Genomic DNA, 14,348 nt, shown 5'->3' with positions numbered 1-14,348 from the left:
ATTGCATCTCAGTGTCGCCTGCACGCCGTCTCGCCGTGTTGACTGTCTGCCATCAACTCTGGACAGCATTGGAACTCCACCTCATCATATCCACCACCGCAGATCTTGAGGAAGATGCCGCTGCAAGGCACGGACTTCTTGATCATCTCACGGACCAATGCAAGAGGGAAGCTGCGTCTGTCAAGGGCCGACTACGGGACTACGGCTCGCCCTTTTTCCGTATGCCGAAGTGTCCAATGTCTGTCTCCAATGTCTCAAAGTCATCAAAACCGTCTCTCCCTGTCCGCCTTTTTATCAACCCTCAAAACTCATAAATCACCCCACGATCATTCAACGACCTGCACGACATCGAGATTCGGCTACTCTGACTGATTCCCTTACTTCCGACATGTTAGACCAGCGATATCCGGTTCTGACAAGTGACCATCCTCATCTGGATGGATAACTGGTTTAGATCATGGAAATTCGGATGCTTGATTTGGAGATTTACCGCCTACCCTCCATCTCAGCCACACCTGGAGCCCAGTGTTTGCTCTTATTCACAGACACAGTTGGCCAGGCTACCGTTCGGAGGTCACTCACGTACTCTTGTTTCGCACTCGTCCAACCTGACCAACCTCAGCCCCTTGTCACCAACACTCAACCCGTATTCAAGGGTTTTCTCCTCTCCCATCACTCACCTCACACACACTCACACACTCACACACTCACACACTCACATCACGCAGGGGCCGAGGTCCCAAAGTGGCCTCCACATGGCAAATGTTACACCTTGTATACGACATGGGAATTTCCATGCTTGCCTGGCCGATGGTTCGATTTTTGCCATCAGATGGCGGTATGTTTATTGTTTCTCAATCACCATTGGGCTACCGCCCTTGCACCCATCTCAACAGCAGGGGGCACCACTATGTAAGTCAGAACCCCCTTTCTGTTCCATCCTGGTTCCTGCGTCAAGCAAAACCCTGATACATCTGAAGGTATTTCCAGTCTTCGTGGTTTTTGCTCGGCTTGTTCCGCGGCCCTCGAGGTTCATGTCAGACAAGAGCAACTTTTTTGAAGAGTTGGTCGCAGATCTCCCAACGGGTGCATCACTCGCCGTCCGTGCAACTCGAATAATGATTTGACAATCTCATCACCATATAGAACCCGCTAGTGTATATTCTCCTCTTCTGGAGTGTGCCGTCTACCCTACACATCCGGCCATATGACTGGTTGGCCTTCAGCAAGGCAGAGTTCACCTCCAGAGACGAAAACGGCGATGCACCTGCTCCCACCAGATGCGAACTGCTGCAGTGGCCGCCCGTTGGTAGCCGCCCAGTGCAAACACCCGGCGCAGGAACATCTCCTAATCGGTCTTCCTGCACACCATCTCGCTCAACAGGCAGCCTCATACCGTCGGAGGGAGGTTGACATACCTGGTATAACCTGAGGTACATATACGACATACTTGGCAACACACCGAGGTCCGGTGTTCGGAGCTTCACCGAGTCGGGAAATATTGCTGATTGCTTTGTTCAGAGACGGCAGAATTTGGCCGACTAGAGGATTGTCCATGGTCCAGACCTTCTAGGTTGAATATCAGCGAAAAAGGCACCTCGGCGAAAGCCTCAACGGATTTCAGAAAATGAGGGTTTGCCGCGCCGACAGTGTAATGTGCCGTTTTGCCTTGGATAGGCGGACCAGACTGGACGGCATGATGGTGTCCAGATGACATATAAGCCACTTGCAGACCGCCTCCAGGTTGTTCTTTATGAGGCTTCACAAGTGTGTTACACGAATCTCGAGCCCCAGTGAGGCGAGATGCAACTTTGGGAAGTGTCAAGTGCGCTACGGGGGTGTTTGCAACGTGTAGGCGGTATTCGTGCTCCAATGACTGGTGTAATCTTGTTGAGGCTTTCGGATGCGTACCTGCTTCCGTCACAAAGTGTGCATGGTACTGCATCCGACGACGTTGAAGAAGTAGGAACACCAGTTCCTGCATGATGCAGATGGCGACGACATACATCATACATGGAACCTTGTCTGGAATCCTGGATCATCGGGTTTTTTTTTCTCTCTCGACTATTTTGGGGGCCATTTGGTGCAAAACCGTTGGTGTTGGCGTCTCAAGTGAGCAGCAACATCAGCATGTTTGACGCCTACGAAAATAGGTTCACTAGTAGCCTGCGCTGGACCCCCTTGTTGACTGTCAAAGGAGTCTGTCACCCCTCCGGGCCCTCACCGGATCTGGTCCAGGATGCGCAAAAGTAGCACATGTTGCCAGGATTCGAAAAGGCGGACATGACGTGCTACAACATGAGTCCCTGCTTTTTTGTTCTGCTTCGTTTTCTTCCTCTCTCTCGAACCAACCCAACACACGCGCGTCTAGTCCCCCACAGTCCCCTGCTTGACCAGGTTTGCAACTAGCAACCCCCCCGCAGCCGCCATGTTTGCTTCCACTCCCACCCCAAGCGAGTAAGGGCGTGATCCGTTTGCTTTTTTTACGGGTGCTCACCCGGGTGAGCACGTCGGTGAGCATCGTGGTCCCGTATTTTCTGGACAGGAATGTACCTTTTCTCACCCATTCTCACCCGATGCACGTCTTGCTCACCCGGTGCACGCAAAATCCCCGCTTTTTGACCTTCTAACTAATTAGAGCGCAAAGCTACTTACTCACCCGGTTGTCGCGTTAGAGGGTTGTTCAATACTTTATAAATTATATGATTTTGAAAATTTTGATACTAAGAATTGCTACCCCCTTTTAGAGCCTAATCTACCCCCTTTTGAAACCTAATATATATAGTAGTGTTAGTACCTTTGATATTGGATTTGTAGTATTGTACTACCTTTAGAGATATTTTAACCCGATACGATATAACGCTGCGCCCGTAAAGTACGGGTATATATAATTTTATTTCTAGTTATTATAATAGCGAGGATACAGTTTAGTCCCAAGTTTATTATAAATTTAAATCCCTTAAAAGGGAAGTTCGTTATTAGAAACGTATTGTATAAGTATTAGAGTAAATTATAGTCGGTAATTTGTATGCGGGTAAAAACTTTTTTTACGCTAGCGGTATAATTAGAATATAATATTGGATTGCGTATAGGAAAGAAGATGTAGGTAGACGAGAAACTTTTGCTTTTTTTAATAATTATTTCTTAGGGTATAATTCGTTAAATATCGGGGTTTATTATTAATTGAAGTATTACTACGGTTTATAAATTAATTTAAAAATTTTATATAGGTACAATAATTTTTATTTATTATATAAAAGGACCTTCTATTAAATATTGAAAGTTTATATAAGATTTACCTAATTAAAAGTTAAATTTCCCCCTCGATATATTCCGGTCAAAATAGAGATGAACTTTAAGGCGTATTTATATTTTGAAAGTATATTAGGTACCTTCGATAATTCCTACTTTTTTATTAGGGTGGGCGCCGACGAGTAGTTTATATAGAGAACCTATAAGGGAGGAGTTTCGATAAATATAATAATTGTATACGATTTCGACGGTTATATTATATATATTTTACTTAGGTACGAGGGCTTTGCTTACGACGGTCGAATCTTTAATATATCGTTATCGTACGGGTTTACAATTCTACTGAATTATTTTTATTTAGCCGACGGCGGGTATAATTATTCGTATAAACTATTCATTCTATTTCGAAGCGTATAATATTATTTATAAAAATCGAGGAGGGTAGACGATAAACCGGTAATATATAAGGAATTATATAATTTAAAGTATAATTAATTCCGGGTAATTATCGAAAGGGTAATCGATCGATTGAAAGTAATATTTAGAATTTATATTTCGAAACCCGTCTTCCCTATTAAAATTCAAGTTTAAATTATCTCTATTACTGTAGGGCTACTAAAGTTTATAATAGAATATAGTAATATTATTTTTAAGGATGAGGAGGATATTAATAAATTTTTATTAAAGGAGGGGGAAAACGAAGGAAATTAGGAATTATAGGTTAAATTCTATTTTAATAAATCGGAGATACGTAGCAGGGAGAAGGGCGCAATATATAAATATTGCGAAAAGATTATGAAGTAAAGATAGAGGGATTATTACGTATATATTAAGAAACGAGATAGAGAGAGAGAGAGGCGATCGAGGGTTATATAGAGTAAAGAGGAGGGGAGAGGAGGGGAGAGGAGGGGAGAAGAGGGTAGAAGGGAGAAGGGTGTACAGGGTATACAATTTGTAATAAAATTCTAGAAATATAAAAAAAAAAGGTTAAAAAAGTATATTACTACGGTTATTATCGATATTATTATTAATATTATTATTGATTTGTATGTAAAGTATATAAAAAATAGCCAATAGGTTTAAAATCAAATACTTTATTAAAATTCGAATAAGGGAAGTTTAGAGGGGTATTTATATAGGATATGTTATATTAAGGTATTAGTTCCCGCTAGCCCGCCCCTATTAGAAATCTTACCCTAATGTATTACTATTTTTATTTCGAAATTTTTATTGATAATAATGTAAAATTACTAGTATTTATAATTTATTAAAGTAATTATAATATTTTTTTTGTATTAAGATTCGAACGAGTATAAACTTTATTATATTATAGTAAACATTATGAAAAAGAACGAGAGTAGGGTAAGTGGAATAGCCTACGTACTAATTTCGCTAATTAAAGGAAATAAAAGGTAATTAATTTTAATATATTAACTAACCTGCTAAAATATAGCGATTTCTGAAGTATTTATAGAAGGTATAGATTTTACCCCCAAATTTCCTAAATTATTAATCCCCTTCCAACTCTTCCTTGATTTTATTAAAATATCGCTTCCTCTTCTCTAATTCTAAATAATAAAATTGCTTAGCCTTCCTCTTAAATTTTTTTTACCTCTTTTAAGCCTTTTTTGTAATATTATTAAATACGACCGAATTTTAATCTTTGTTAAAAATTTGTATTACTTTCGCAAACTATTTCGAACCGCTATTAAGCGACCTAATAATTATAGCGAATATAAATATACTTTCGAATACAATTTCGCTATAAAATAGTTTCTTCTTCTTTTTCGGATTAATATTAGAAGAAGCCGATGATTTCTTTTATATATTGCGCGTGTAAGTAGGGATAGGCAAGCCCTCTTCGTCGTTATCCTCCTTTTCGTTTTCGATTTATACGGCCGCTTCCTCTTTAAATTATATTATTATTTCCTCTTTGTCCCCTTCGAATAAGGCGGGATCGATTAATAAATTAAATAAAGTAATTACGTTCGAACCTATAGCGCTATAGTTACTTTCGAAAATATATTCTATAAAATTAAGATAAGGAAGGATATTATACCTAAATTAAATAGTTTTAAAATATTTTTATAATATTCCTTTATTAATAAATCCCTTATAAAAGTAATATTGAATAAAATTAATTGCGATTATATTATCCTAAATATTATTTAACGTAGTAATCGCACTTATTATTTTATTACGCCCGAACCCCGATTACGAACGGATAAATTCTTAGAGCCGCTACTTTACTTTAAGGGTTCTATATTTATTATATAATTATTTAATAGTAAAAGTAGTACCCTTAGTAGCGCATTAATATATAATTTGTTAATACGTAGTCTCCTTAAAATTATTCTACTCGGTAACGCTACTTATAACGGTTTAAATAAGAATTTCGAGGGTAATTTTCTTTTGAGCTGGTAATTATCGAACTTCTAATATACTAACTTTACCCTTCTTGGGAGGAAATTTACATTAAATAGAAGGTAGCCTAATTTAATTAGTAATTTAATTAGTACTGATAATATTAGACTAAGTAAAGGATTAGGATTAGGAAGTATTAAAAGTATATACAATCGACTCTTAAGAGTCTATATCGATTAGGCGGTTAACTAAGCAGTCTAATAAAGAAATAAGATAGTAAAAATTAAGTAGCTATATCGATATTCATTAACCGTTTCATACGACTTAGTAATATTAAAAATTTTCCCCTTTTTACCACAGTCAATAGACGGTCTAAATCTATAACTAAAATAATATCGGTAAACGTTATTAATTATATAAAAGTATATATTGAATATCCTCATCGACTATAGTAGTCCATACGTTCTGTTTGGGTAATTAATTAGTGGATTAATTCAAATGATCTTGAAAATTTCAACAAAGTAAACGGATTACGATTTTCACTAGCATTTTCACCAGCATTTTCACCCAGTCTATACGCCAAGCGGTAAATCCGGTGAGAAATAGTCTATGCAGCTTGCTCACCCAAAGTCCCTTTTTACACCGGTGAGCACGAAAAAAAAGCCAACGGATCACACCTTAACAAAACCCCCCTGGTAGTCTATCAAGACCCTGTTACCACCATGTTCACATAGGTGTATCTCCGCTGCTCTCGCCTCTCACTTCCCACCTCGCACCACAGACGGGAAAGTCCAAGAAATTTTCCCAGGAACTTGCCGCAAAGAGTAGCAAGTTAGTCAAGTAGGGAATGGAGGCAAAGACTATTGGCAAAGCCTTACCTCGTTAACGAGCTGATGCGGACAAGCTGAGGAGCTGATGGACAAGATGATGAACAAAGAGTCACGAAAGGCTAGCATGTCACAATAACTGAAGTAGAGGCAAGTCACTGGAGTGTATATTTGGATGGAGGATGACCAGCCCACCCACGTGCTCACTAGCCTATCCTGTATTCGGCTGGATACGTATATCACATCGAGGAGGCGCTACCTATCCTCGTAGAGGCACTGGCGCGCTGAAAGGCGTCCGCCCGCCCATTCTTTGCGGCCTCAACAACTTCTCGCTTCACCGTACCCGAACCAATAAGTATTCTTTCGGACTTGAAAAGCCACAGTCAGCCCAAAGTCCAAGGGTAGACCGTTTACGGCGTAAAGGAATGATGGGTAGGGGGCGACGATGGCCTCCTCTGGAACCTAGAGGAATTCAGAGGGGCAGTGAGTGACATGGAGGCTTTTGAAGGTCAGCGAGGGGCAGTGACGCGTAAGTAACTGGTAAGTGGTATGTGATGTGAGATATGACGGATCAACCATGGCTGAAGGCTGAAGATGACCAAGACGGAACTAAAGAGAGATGGTCCACAGAAGGTGACGGGAAATCTTGGCTCGCCTGGTCGGTCCCGGCCGTTGCTCCGGTTCCACGTGCGTAGGATCAACAAGCGAGCGCCATCAGTCCATCAATCCGGAGTACCTGTTCTCGTGGAGAATCAGTCTGGTGGCCCCCGACGGACGAAACGCCGGACGAGACGACGGGCTTAACGGGCTGGTAAATGACGGGAGCGACAGCTTTGAGTATAGCTAGGTAGGTACCTAAGCATAACGTCACTTGGCTAGAAACCCGTCCATTGTCGTGTCCTTTGGATTGTTGGGTGGGATCGTTAGAGTGTAGGCTGTGAAGACAGTGAAGGAGATAGACGCCTTTAATAGAAGCTTCATGTCTCAATATCCCAGTGTCCCTATTCTGGAGGTAGCTTTCACTCGATGCATCATTCAATGAAGCCTTCCCGCTACTTTACTTTACTTCACTTCATTCACTGCGATTAGTCACGGCTACTGGCCGATATAGGTTGAGGTAAAATCGGGAGGTAATCTTTACTCTTCTCGTCACTTCCGTCAATATTTCTTCATCCATCTTGTACTGTGGTGCATCTTTGAATCTCCGAGCTAGGCTGCCAGCTAAACAATCCCAACAATAAACATACCTTCTACTTTACAACTTGTTAGACTTAATATATATATATATATATATATTAATAAACTTATAATGGATTTACGGGTCTTTTATACAATATAGTATAATATAATATATTTTATGTTTTTATATATAAATATTGAATATATAACCGGAGTAAAATTCCGGTCCGGAGAATAGGTCCGGTGGACTACAGGGATCACCCTTGAATAAAATCTGGAAGAAAATCCGAAAGAAATCCAGACCTTCGACCTTCGCAGTCGATTTTCGACCTCGACGTCAGTCGTACGAAGCCATACCTACCATCATTGCAATGAGGAAACCATGACGGTCACAATGGTATAAACGGTTTCGTCATATAATGACTATATGGAGTTGAAATAAAGAAAAGAAGTCGAGAAAGACTTTGGGCTTCGGATCCGGATTCCGGACTCCACGGTTGACGTACGGAACCAAACTAAGTACCGTTTGAATGAGCTGTAAATGAAGATTCCAAAGATACCTCTGGTTTTGTCGCTGGGCTTTTGTAGGACTCAAAAGGTCTATAAGAAAGGAGTAACCTTTGAAGAAGGAAAATATAATTAATTAGAGACACTTCTCAATATCTCTACTAATTTACTACCTATCTATACATTCTATATACTATTCTATTCATCTTTGAACGTTTTATACGTATATACACTCTAATACCTTCTAACGCTTACTAAGCTACTATTTTTATCAACCTCTAAAGTAAAGGCGATATTTACTTTATTATTCATCCTCTTTCTAACTTTAATATTATTTTAACCTTCGTCGATCGATACCTTCCAATAAATTATGAGCCCGGTTTAACGACCCGTTGCCTACCCGACCCTAAACCTGTTTATAAAATTGAAATAGTTCCTTCTAATTATTTCGATAAATTTGACGATAATAAGGAATTTCTTAACGATCTCAAAAACGACTTCAAATTCAACCTCTTTCGAAACTTTTATTACCTTTTTAATATTAAAAAGCCGTTTCCCATCGAGATTTTCTACTACTAATTCGCTTTTTATTAATTTTCCTATAATAAATTATATAAAGCCGAATACAAATTCGATCCGGATATACCCCTTAACCTACCTTAATTAAACTAATTCCCTTATAACTTCGCCCTCGAAGCTTCGATCGTTCATTATTATAAGGCTTTAAACCTTTATAGGTAGAATTAGAAGGAAGACCTCGAAATTGGCTTTAGAAACTTTATTTAACGAGTTTCTATTCCCAATTATTAACATTATTCTTTAAGAATAAATAGGATTTTAGTTTGGGAATTTCTTCTATTTTTAGAAAACGAAGATTGTTAGGAAATTAACTAGAATACCCTAGAGTTCTCTTAAAACAAAGAGAGAACCATCTATAATTAGTAGATATTTCTATACTATATAGAAAATAAAAACCCCTTTGACAAATACTATTATTTTTCGTATACTTATTTATTTCTTTTAAGAAATATTTAAGGATTTTTTCCATTGTGAAAAAATGAGGGTCTTCATTTTAAAGTTCAAACTTATTTATATATATAAATAAGGAATAAAAATCTAAGAGATTTTTATAATTATTCTTCTTATTAAAGAAAATAATTATTTTTTACATACTTTTATTTATTATTGAATAAATAAAAGGAATAAGACATTAGTCTTCTATATCCTTATATATAAATAAGGAGTGAAAATCTAAAAGATTTTTATAATTATTTTCTTATTAAAGAAAATAATTATTTTTTACATCCTTTTATTTATAAATAAATAAATAAAAGGATCTAGAACTTCGTTATATAATTCTTTTATATAATTCGTTATTTTTAAGAATTGTTTTCAGAACTATAAAGATTATTATTATAATAATTGTTTATATAGCTTTTACATATATAAATATATATATAATAAATATTGCAATATAGATAGCCAATTTAAGCTTCCCAAGCTTAAGGGTACTGAAAATTATACGGTTTGGTCTTTAAGGGCCGAAGCTTATTTTACTATTTCAAAAGACTGGAGTAAAATAATTGAAAAAGAAGATTTGCAAGCTAAAGAAGCCTTTTCTAAATTAAAATTAATTTTAGAAGAAGGCCCTCTATTGCAAATTCAATACGAAGATTCTACTTTTAAGGCCTAGAAAACCTTAAAGAATTTATATAGCCCTCAAGGCTTTACTTCCGAATACCTTATTATTAAGGAATTCTTTGAGGCTACTCCTAGTAATTTCGATTTAATGGAAGCCTTCTTTAATAAAATTAAAGTCTTAATTAATGCATTAAAGGCTAGGAATATTGAACTACCTAATCAGGTAGTAATTTCCTGGATTTTATTTAACCTAGGGGAAGGTTATGAAGGCTTAGTTTTTTCTATAACCTAAGAACATAGGAAGGATTCTAAGGCCTATACTTTAGATACGCTAGCTTCTAATTTATTAAATAAATCTAAGCGTCAGAATTCCTTTAATAAAAATATTCTTTTATTTAATAATAAAAAGAATAATAAGAATTTTAAATCTTATAGAAATAATAAGATTAATAAGAATTCTAAGCTCTATAAACGTAAAAAAACTTGGAAAATTACCAAGAGTATAGTTCTTTGCACTTATTGTAAGAAACCTGGCTATAAGTATGCAGAATGCGCCTTTTTACACCCTGAAAAGGCACCAAAGCATTGGAAAAAGCTAGAAAATCCAGCAAAGAAAGAAAGAGAAGAAAATATCAATATTTTGATAGAAAAAGCCCCTGAAGAATTACTGAATTCTGAACAAAATTCGGATATTATAGATTTTTCTAATTTAGAAATTTCTAATAATTCTAGAAGTAAAGAAATCGTTGAAGACGATTCTAAAGACTGTAAGGGGTACAGCATAGTTGACACAGATGCTGGCCAAAAGAATCGATAAGTGTAATATTATATATTAACTTATTAGAAATAATTATTTCCTATAACAAGGTAAATAATTATAAAAATCACTTTTGATTTTTAATTCTTATTTATATTCATATATATAAATAAGTTTAATAAAATAAATGTCTTATTCTTTTCATTTATTTATATATAAATGGTAATTAATATAAAAATAATTATTTTCTTTAATAAAAGAAATAATTACAAAAGTCTTTTTGATTTTTAAGACCTTATTTATTTTTATAAGGTTTGAAAAGTAATTCTTTTTAAGAATAACGAATTCTTGTATAAGAATTATAAGATAAACGTCTTTTTCTTTTTAACCTTGTTATAAGTAAAAGTATATAAAAATAATTACGAAAATACTTTAAATTTTTTAACTCTTATTTATCTAATATAAATAGGTATATTTATAAGACTAATGTCTTAAATCCCTTTATTTATATATAAATAAATAAAAGTATAAAAAATAATTATTTTCTTTTAATAGGAAAAATAATTATAAGAATCTTTTAGATATTTAATTCTTATTTATATACAAGGATATATAAGACTAATGTCTTAATTCCATTTATTTATTTATTCATAAATAAAAGCATATAAAAATAATTGTTTTCTTTAATAAGAAAAATAATTATAAAAATCTTTTTAGATTTATAATTGTTACGAACTTAAGCAAGTGACACGGGCTAACCAAGCCACCGGGACACTACAGCCACGCAGAGGCGGGGCGGTGTAACCATAGAAGGCCGGTAAAACAGGGGACCAGAGGGCTCACGGACTATGAGGGCTCACGACGTGAGCCAGGGCCACACGGTGAGCCAGACTCTCTAAGGTGAGCCAGGACAACATCAAGAGTCTAAGGACACTCGGGTCCCAGTCAATGGCAGCGATATAAGAAGGCACCTGGAGAACCTAGCTAGCGAGATAGTTCGACAGTAGTCAATAGACCATCGTCATCAGAAACTCGTACGCGATACTTGTTGTGAACCTTTTGGCTTCACCGAACTGCACTTGATAGTCTTTACCTTCAGCTATCCCACTTAGGCAGATCAAGACTGCCGTTCGTCACACGTTGACTACTCCCTTTGGCCTATCTCGGATAGTACTGAAGGTATCACCATGTCTTCTCACGCCGGATCCATCAACACTTCGGGGAACGACATTTCGAATGTCGAAGCCACCAACCATCTCCTCAAGGAACTGCAAAACCGAATTCTGCAGCTGGAGGAGCAGCTCAAGGCTAAGGTGGGATCCGACAATGACAATCCCGAGGACGACAACCCGGCGGACCCCCCGGTTGCGAGGACTACACTCCCCAAGAAGAACGTCAAGATCGAAGCTCCCAACAAGTTCGGAGGTGAGCAGGACAGACTGCAGGGCTTCCTCCTGCAGGTCCGCACCTATCTTGACTATTACCCGGAGAGTTTCCCTACGGAGACCGACAAAGTCATCTTCACTGGGACTCGTCTCAAGGATAGAGCACTCACTTGGTACGAGCCCGTTCTCCAAGACTGGTACAGTCATGGAGATCGAGCCAAGGAAAGCACCAAGCAGCTCATGACGAACCTTCAAAAGTTCGTCGACGCTCTAACCGGCGTGTTTGGTGAGCACGACGAGGAGTTGAGAGCTCAAGAGAAGCTCCTCCATCTTCGCCAGACCACATCCGCCTCGGCTTATGCCACTTCTTTCAAGCAGTACGCTGTCAAAAGCCGGTTCAACAACGAAAGCCTCATGCAGGTGTTCTACCAGGGCCTGAAGAACTCTGTCAAGGACGAATTGTACAAGGAGGATCGGCCAGACAGCATCGACGAATACGTGGCTCGCGCCATCCGCATCGATGACCGTCTGTGGCAACGCAGCCAGGAACGCCGTAACCCGCCCCTCCGACACCAGCAATCTACGCGCCAAACCAGCCCCAAACAGAAGCGCAACTGGGGCAGGAACGACGTACAGGACGACAAGGGGGACCCTATGGACATCGGCGCCGTGCAGACTGACAAAGGGCGCCGTGACATGTCACAGATCAAATGCTTCAACTGTGGCAAGAAAGGGCACATGAAGCGTGACTGCCGTGCCCCCAAGCAACTCAAGTGGAAGAAGGCGGAAGCCGCCGCCGTCGAGGGTGTGAGGGTAGTTGAGATCGCCAGCATCGACTACGACCAAAATGACTTGGAAGACGCCGTCGAACGAGCCATGGACGCTGACCCTGAAGGACAATGGTACACGTCCCACGGGCCCGACCATGAAGATCCACGGGAAGGAAGCACAAGTCGGCAGGACCCGCCCCGAGGACGGACCACTGTCCAAGGGCAGACTCACCGGGCGCCGACCTGGGAAGAAATCAGCACCATCGCCACCGTGGACCGGACACTCCTCACGATCGCGCATGTTATGGGTACCTCCCCGCCCCCAGCACCCACGCCGACGCCTGAACTTCTAGAAGACGACATTCGGGACCTCATTGACCCGTACCGATACGGACGTCCCAACGATCTCGCCACGGGCCATTGGCTGGACCCCTTGGAGGATTACCACCAAAAGGGTCAGGAAGGCGAGAAATGGGACGACTTCTGGAAGAAACGAGCATTCATCATTGAAGGAGAACCAACGACATCCTGGGACGACCTCCCCTGTCAGATGGGAGCCTATCAGCCAGTAGAAGGGGACACTGCGCAAATGCATCCTCTTCACCTGCTGCACTTCCGGATGCCGTGGTTCCAATGTATCACCCACGGTTGTCACGAACACTATGGAAAGAAGCGGGACAATCGCTTCTGGCCCGTTCGGAGAACGGACGCACAAGGACAGCCCAAGCCAGTCACCCGGACTTACAGTCGGGGCAGACCCCAAGACACTCTCATCATCGACGAGTGGTTCGCTTTCAGCTTGCGACCCTTCGGAAGACAAGAAGAGTGGCTGTCCCCCAGGAGACTCGCAGCCCGACCGCTCAACGTGTATACCTGCACGGGATGGGGAAACGATCCCCATTGGGGATGGTGCCCGACAGCCGACTGCCCTATACACATGAAGCAGAAAGCCAGGGCTTACGAGACAGAAGTCGCCCGTCACCTCCACCAGGCCAAATCGGCCGAAAGCACAGAGGACGAGAAAGCCGCACACTTGGCTTGGCTACGGGAACATAGCTTGCTGGACGAGCACGAACCTGTAGAGGAGGACGCTCCCAACAACCACAGCCAAGAATTGGGAAACGGCTCAGGGCCTTCAGGGAGGCCCGACGAAAATTAAGTCCCTGGATAAAGAGGATCATCCGACGAAGCAGCCGCCGGAAAAACAAGATCCAAGATCCCGTGGCAATCACGGAGGTCGCAGCTGCAGAAGAAGGGAAGGAGGACCAGCGACTCAAGGTCGTGGCCCACTGGGGAAACTACCAAGCCCTCGCGCTAGTAGACTCAGGAGCTCAGTTAAACATCATCTCACCCAAGTTCGTCAACCAACTGAGGATTCCCTGGAAAAAGAAGAAGGCTCCCTTTGTGGTAAAAGGACCCTTCGAGACTCAAATCGTGAAGAGGGAAACACTACCACTCCCCATCACGGTAGAAGGAAAGACGGTCGAAATCAGCTTCGACGTCGTCGACATGGGGCCATCCAAGGACATGATCCTAGGGCACCCATGGCATGTAGCATACGACCCCGACATCAGTTGGAAGGACGGTGGCCACCTGCGTCCTAGGACGCACCCAACCACTGATGGGAAACCCGGAGCACGGAAGGAAGCAAGCCGCGATGGCGTTG

The 14,348-nt window shown here is 40.4% G+C and overlaps 2 protein-coding genes across 2 annotated transcripts; both read left to right on the top strand.

Moving 5' to 3' along the window:
• Positions 1 to 755: 755 nt before the first annotated feature.
• Positions 756 to 1,958, top strand: B0H65DRAFT_508492 (uncharacterized protein; the record flags this gene model as incomplete). The annotated part of the gene is made up of 3 exons (XM_062828227.1): positions 756 to 764; positions 1,687 to 1,793; positions 1,820 to 1,958. The coding sequence occupies 3 exons, from the start codon at positions 756 to 758 to the stop codon at positions 1,956 to 1,958; spliced, it is 255 nt and encodes an 84-aa protein (XP_062681234.1).
• Positions 1,959 to 12,650: 10,692 nt separating this feature from the next.
• On the top strand, positions 12,651 to 13,841 carry B0H65DRAFT_523772 (uncharacterized protein; the record flags this gene model as incomplete). The annotated part of the gene is made up of 1 exon (XM_062828804.1): positions 12,651 to 13,841. One exon carries the CDS (start codon positions 12,651 to 12,653, stop codon positions 13,839 to 13,841), a length of 1,191 nt encoding a protein of 396 aa, XP_062681233.1.
• Between the last annotated feature and the right edge of the window lie 507 nt (positions 13,842 to 14,348).

Source organism: Neurospora tetraspora (assembly GCF_033439725.1).
Source record: "Neurospora tetraspora strain CBS 560.94 chromosome Unknown B0H65scaffold_4, whole genome shotgun sequence".
Lineage (NCBI taxonomy): Eukaryota > Fungi > Ascomycota > Sordariomycetes > Sordariales > Sordariaceae > Neurospora > Neurospora tetraspora.
Note: the sequence above shows the minus strand (reverse complement) of the source record. Positions and strands in the feature narration are given on the sequence as shown.